This window comes from Ictalurus punctatus, chromosome 25 (genome assembly GCF_001660625.3).
Source record: "Ictalurus punctatus breed USDA103 chromosome 25, Coco_2.0, whole genome shotgun sequence".
NCBI lineage: Eukaryota > Metazoa > Chordata > Actinopteri > Siluriformes > Ictaluridae > Ictalurus > Ictalurus punctatus.
In genome coordinates this window covers 2483481-2490753 of record NC_030440.2, presented here as the reverse complement: position 1 = coordinate 2490753, position 7273 = coordinate 2483481, and the positions used below count along the sequence as shown (strand labels likewise).

At 40.7% G+C, this 7273-nt stretch overlaps 1 protein-coding gene across 1 annotated transcript; it reads right to left on the bottom strand.

Annotated features, from left to right (window-relative positions):
• Window positions 1-708: 708 nt before the first annotated feature.
• dio3b (iodothyronine deiodinase 3b) lies at window positions 709-2678 on the bottom strand. Its single transcript, XM_017455395.3, has 2 exons — window positions 2469-2678; window positions 709-2316 (listed from the first exon to the last, which is right to left on the bottom strand). Exon 2 carries the CDS (start codon window positions 2152-2154, stop codon window positions 1312-1314), a length of 843 nt encoding a protein of 280 aa, XP_017310884.1. The 5' UTR covers window positions 2155-2316; window positions 2469-2678; the 3' UTR covers window positions 709-1311.
• Between the last annotated feature and the right edge of the window lie 4595 nt (window positions 2679-7273).

Genomic DNA, 7273 nt, shown 5'->3' with positions numbered 1-7273 from the left:
AGGTTTGGCATCCGACCTCCTCAAGCTATTTTTAAAAAACAAAAAAAGCACTGAAAGCAACAGTCATGTGGGTAATGCAGTCAGAGATTGCGATCTCTCTCAAAGTTCAAAATAAAACACTGGACAAGACATAACTTTACTAATAGAGCAATTCAGCTGGTACAGTTTGGGAAGTAAAATAAGTTCTTTTTCTGTCTGTAAAACTTTAATTTTAGGTAAAAAAAAAAAAAAAAAAAAAAAGAAAAGAAAAGAAAAGAAAAGAAAAAAAAAGCATAGGCTACAGTTTTTCTTTCTTGTTTATATTACCCCAGTCTCATCAGTCAAAAGATGAACGGTGTGAAGAGATTAAAGGGTTATACGTTTCATATTTGTTAATATATATATATATATATATATATATATATATATATATATATGTTTTGTATATTCTATTTTAATAGGTTAGTTATGTACAATGTGTACAATGTGTACAATGTGCATCTGTTCATTTGTAAACTGTTTCATGAATTAAATTGAATAGAATGAAGCGTCCGACCCAAACAACAACAACAACAACAACAACAGAAGATAAATACGCACAGCACACTTACATGGCATAACACATAATAGGCTAATATAAACATATCATAGGCCTAAAAATACATTTTTTAAAAATAATATTAACAACAACAACAACAACAACAACAACAACAACAACAACAACATTGATCTGTGTTCTAGCATTTATTTAAAAAATATTTGTTCAATAAAATAGACCAATTTTACAAAACAATGTTTGGCAATTACAATAAAGGCCATTCTTCTGTTACCAGGTACTCTAGTGTCAGAATACATCAGAACCGGTTTTCTGGATCAAATCCTTTTAAAAACCGAACTTCATGACAACACCAGAATACAATCAAACAGTCCAACGACCACACACACACACACACACACACACACACACACACACACACACACACACACACACACACACAAAGACGACATGCAATATGTAATAAAATAATAATTAATATCATCAAATGAAGTGTGAAAACCGTTTTGCGTGAAACACCGGCTCAACAAAACGACTGAACTATTCAAACAAAACGGCAAAACAATTACAATTATCATGCGGTTTGCATCACTGAACATTACACACACACACACACACACACTCACACAACTCTTCCGAGATGCGCGTTTGAGAACAGAAGTTAACGTGTGTAATGTTGCTTCCAGTTCATAGCAGCTTCCAGGACACCCGCTTTCTTGGTTCTTCATGGCACACACAGTGACTGGCATCTACTTTAAAAACAAACAAACAAATATCTAGACATGGACCACTATCGGTCTGGAGCCTTCGAGCTTTTGGCGATATTGCTCGAGCCAGTTCCTCAGTTCGGAAATGCGGTAGCCCTCGGGTCCCCGGCCTCCCTGATACACCACCTTCTCGTCCTTGACCACGTAGAGCCGCTCGAAGTAGGCTCCGTACGCCGCGTTGGACGAGTTGTCCATGGTGTCCACGACCACGATGCTGCCTGGTACCGTGGCGGTCATGAGGCGCGCGGCTCGGAGACGGTCCTTTATACAGCGGTGGCGTGGGATCTGGTACGGGGCGTCCGTGCTCACCCAGCCGTCGGACGGATGCGCCTCCTCGATGTATATAAGCAGTGAGTCGGCGATGTCGGCGTACTGGTCAGCAACGCGCCGGAACGCGGCCAGGCGCGTCATGAACGGTGGTCATGAGCAGCTGCCGAAGTTAAGGATGAGCGGTCTCGAGCCGCGGGCGTAGTCCAGTATGCGCGCGCGTTTCCGATCGCCGAGCGGTACCACCTCGCTGTTGGGCGCCGTCAGCCCCAGGTGCGCCGCCTTGCAGAAGTCCAACTTCTGGCTGTACCACACGGCGCGCAGTGACTCCACCGTGAACATCCGGTTGGAGTCTGACACCGTCACCGACGGGTCGTCGGGACTCGAGCCCTCGCGTTCGCGCATCTTCACCAGCACCTTCCGTCGGATGCAGACGAAGTCGAGAAACCACAGCAGCACGGCGGTCAGCAGGAAGCGCGGCAGCAGCATCAGGGACACCAGCGCGTTTTTGAGCGCTTTCACAAAGTCCTGCACGTCCGGCATCCTCCGAGCGGGTGCACACACGGAACTATCACCTCCCTCCATCTGTCTTCCTTCCTTGAGCCTCCTGCACTGACTTCGCCGCTTTTATAGGACTTGTAGGGATTTGAATATGGAAAGAAAAAAAAAAAAAAAACCCTCTCCACGCCTCCACGCCCGTGCCGCCTCCTCACATGGTGGGGGATTACCTCCCGGCACCTCGGCCGCCTGGATGAGAGAAAGAGAGCGGTAGAGACAGAGAGAGAGACAGAGAGAGAGAGAGAGGGGGGCGTTAATTAATTTACCACATTATACTGTCATGAGGATTTCATTACACTGTACCTATCCCAAATTACTGAAACGTGGATTCCATTCCTTACCCTTCCTCTGCGACGTCATACCCACATTTGCCTTCTAAATAAATGAGTCGATCCGGCAGTGGTGAAGGTTCACAGCGCACTGAAGATGATTCCAGTGACAGCTGAACACATCAGAGAGGAGCTTGTTAAAGCAGAGCGTGTGACGAAATGAGGGAACGAAGGAAGCTCCCAGGGGGTCAAATTCAAGTTTGATCAGACTGATGAAGTTCTTGAAAGACAAGCTTATGGCAACTTTATTATTTATTCAGCAGCCAAGAGGCAGTGCACTGACCAAAAGAAGTTCTTACATCATGCTTTTCGCAAGAACCCAGCACACCTTTTTTTTTTTTTTTTTTTTTTTTTTTTTTTTTTGCGGGGGTTTAGGCTGCTTTATACTAACCCAAAGCCCGGAAAGGTCCCACCAGACGGCGCTCGCGCTCCCCAAATGAGCAGTGCGGGAGTGAGAGGGACAAGAACCCGGAGTTTTATAAAAGATCACTCACGTGATCATCCTTTATTAATGCTTTGATTTATTTGACATTACATGTCACGTAATATCACACCCTTTATTAGCATTCTGTCTTGAACACACACACACACACACACACACACACACACACACACACACACACACACGAGCTATTCTCTGTATATTTAACTACATTTCAACATTAAATAAAATACAGAAGAACACATAATACAACAATACGCTTTGTACTGACCTCTTTTGAGTTTCTAAAATTTATATGATGTCACTGCAAGTGTTCTGCTTGCTTAATCAGGTGACTGTTTCTACTCTTTTTAAAGTTCTGGACGGTGGTGTCGTGCTTGTTCATTTTCTGTCTATGACGTGTATCTCATAGCCCTTCATAACTATAAGAAATAAACAAACAAACAAACAAAAAAATTGAATGGATTTATTGGATTTATTTATTTATTTATTTATTTATTTTTGCCATAACATCAAGTTTATCAAAGGAAATTTCCTACTTAAAGTGTAGAGGTAAATGCATTCCTAACCCGGTTACCTACACTAAAATCTACTATGAGTTTGGCACGTATGTACAGGTCACACAAGGACAACTGAGAATGGGAAAAACAGCCCAGATCCAGCCTCAGCAACAGTTCTTAGCACGTAGAAATGATGTCAATAGTGAGTAGAGCACATGTTCTTAACGGATCCCTTTGCTCAAACCTACTTATGCTTGAGCTACGCTTCTGGCTGTCATCTGCACATACAGGTGTCTTATGTTCCAGAAATGCCTAGACAGCGCTCACCTTCAGTTTACTAAGCTTGTAGTTACTAAGCAACCTTCATCTATGCCCACTTTGGATTATACTGTTATCAAGGCCAGTGTTGAGCACTGCAGGATTTTTCCTTGCAATTATGCACACTGTGTGTGTGCAGATGGGGTGTAGATAGATAGATTATTAGATATTAGATAACATATATCGTATTTATTGTATATTCCCATTTAGAGCATTTAGAGGTTCGTCTCTGCTGGAGTAAGTTACTGTGTGATGCTCAGGCGACTGACTTTGAATGAGACCATTTCTGCTGTGACATTATTCCATACGGGTGGAATGAAGCAGTACCCCTGCAACACCTTGGCACTGGTTCACTGCTCACGGGCACGGTGGCAGCTGCCAATAGAAGAGGCGTTCAACGTGCAATCACAACTAAACACTACTAGTGAATACTAAAGGATCAAAATCTGAAATGCTCAAATTCCATGATGCTTGGCCCCCTTCCTAGTGCTGCGAATATTTATAGAAAAGTCTATATAGTGTCCTCACATTCACGCCCTCACCTTGAATCGCAATGGCACGTACATAAGCCCTTCACTAATTGATTCTTCTTTACTAAATGTTAATGACACTAGATTTTTGCTTATATTCCACCTGTTGTCTATTTTTATTTGATTATTTTTAATTGCATGAAGCACTTTTAAGCTATGAACTTATTTTGTGCTTTTTATTGCTTTAGCGTCGGCACCCCCAGATAAGGGCGAATTCAACGTTCTTATGTATAAATGTTATTAAACTGACAGGATATGTAATATATTGGTCAGTGTTAATTTTGTGTAATGAAGAAGTCCTCACAGTTGTGCAGAAGGGCCCTACATTAATTATGTATTTCATTTGCATAATCCCTTTTGATCCAGGCATCCCAAAGCACCAGGAAGCACTAACACAAAGCCATACACGCTCACCTCAGCATGGTTTCACACTCACTGTAGCTGAATGGAATTTCAAAGTCATGTCATGACAATGGACGGAACTACAGTGCTGATTAATGCAATATGAGGTAGCTGGACAGAAAAAAAAGTGCTATTATGGATTACAGTCATCAGATTGTTTCACAATATGAGAGTTTTTGTGTTCACTTTCAATTTGACACGAAAATCAAAAGGCAACAGAAACAAATTTTCATGATCCGGATGCAAACACAAAAATAAGGAGAAAGATTGTATGACAAACATTTTATTTTTTTTTTTTTTGTATTCTTGTGGCCACTGCTGCAGGAATAGGAATAGTTAGCATGAATATATGTACATTATGAAAAGCTATAGCTATCCAGTCAAAACACCTTCTTTTGCTCCCTTTAAAAATGAGTGCGTGTGTGTCGTCATCTCGGCACAGTGAAATCACTGTAACGTATGATTTGATTCCACACCGATATTTTAGTGGTATAAATATACGGTTGAATAACGTAACTTACTGCAAATGTGTTTTCTGTCTTCTTTTACAAGAAAGACATTTGGTGAGTTTGTTATATAATCTGAAAGTGTGTGTGTGTGTGTGTGTGTTTTGTAGAAAAAAGGGTCTACAAATGAACATGTCACACTGTTTATGATTATAGCTGTTGTGTTTATTTCCCATTTGAGGTCTTTGGGGATGGAGATGATGATTGCATGCTTGTTGATTTCTGTGGGGTGATGGAGACATGGATTTTCAGCAAAATCAATCACCACCTATACTGTTGTTGTTGTTGTTTTTTGGTATATTGAGCTCCAGGTTGTTCTCAGTATGCCACGAAGCCAGACAGGCCACTTCACTCCTGTAGGCATACTCATTGGTGTAGCTAATGAGGCCTATATGGGTTGTGTTGTCTGCAAATTTTATTAACTTGATGGTAAGGGATGGTATTCCGGGAACACTGTCAAAGCGGGGATACACCATCCAGAGCAGTGCATCACATGCACAAGCTCCTTCATACTTAAAGGCAATTTAGAGTAGCCAATCTACCTATCAATGTTTCTGGGAGGTGGGGGCAAGAAAGCCATGCAGACATTTCGGGAGAACTTGCGAAAATTCACACAGACCACGACACCAGTTTAGGAATAAACCTAAACTTAGGAAAAAGGAAATGGACTTCATTATTACATATAAAATAATTCAGTCAGCTGTATTTAGTTCATATCTGGATGTGGTAACTTATTTATATAAACATGAAATATTAACAGTGTACATCCACAAAACTCTACATGTTCATATTTTCACCTTGACATATATATTTAGTTGCACATATAACTATAACCACTATAAAACTGAAAAACTATTTGCTTCTGTATATTGGATTATTTCTTTATTTTTGCTAATACAAGAAGTATGCGGCGAAAAAATGCTATCTAAAATACACAGTAACATGCACTCTTAACCCTGTTACCTCCAATAAACTCTGCTGTGAGTTTGGCACGGAATCACGGGTCACACGAGGACAGCGGGGTTGTATGAAATGGGACAGCACTGCGCTTGAGCTCAGAAAAAAATACCATTTATTACCACCTTCTTTTGTGCTAAGAAAGAGCTCTTTGTGGTGGTAGCGTAATTTTGGCCCAAAGTGGGCTTGAAAATTTCACTGTGCCAGCTGAATTTGAATATCATACCCCCTATTGCGCCAAACACCCACATCAGTGCAGGCAATTTCAGTTCTGACCTAAAATATAGCACCTAAATCAATACAGGAAAAAATTATGTTGAGCCCAAAGTAGCAATATGCTTTATAGCACTAAGTTGAGCTTTAAAAATAAAGTCCTTTATTTGCTGTAGCAAATAACATAACTTCGGGTTTATGTTTGGCGAAACTAGAGCTGAGAAAGAGTCGTAACATACACAGTGAGAAGTCAGGAGTTGTCAAAAAGCCCACATATTCATATGGTCAGAATTACACAGAGTTGGCAGGGCTACGTACTCATTCAAGTACAATATATATGATGCACCTTGAACAAAAGAACACTGTTAGTCAAGTATGAACTGGAAACTGACCTAAAATACCCTAGAAGAATGTCACCAGTCGGAGTGGTGTGTGCAATACATGTGCACTGTGAGTCAGAGAGATTCCCGGACATGGGCTGCAGTCTAGTTCCCCATGAGGCACTAAAGTGATTTTGCAACTCCTAAAACGTACTTCATGTCACGTATTTTGAACAGCTAGCAATTGAGACCTTTCATTTACAGCAGTGTCACTGTGTGCACTTGTGCAGGTGTTATTAGGGCTCTCCTATGAATCATTGTCAACATAAGCAGAATGTTCAGAAACACAGACAGACAGGGTTTAACCTGGAAGAGTAATTTCAGCATCATTTTCAGTATCAAGTATCAATCATTCATTTTCATTTATATATATATATATATGAAAAATTACCCTAAAACAACATGTAGGCTGCAAAGAATGTGAGAGAGATTTAAAAAAAAAAAGGGGGGGGGGGTTATGGCATGTGTAATGTATTGTACAACAAAAATGTGTACAAAATATTTATACTCATTAATACTTATTTCTCATGTAGAAAAAGAAAAAATGTCTCCCATTCCCAGTGCCAAGA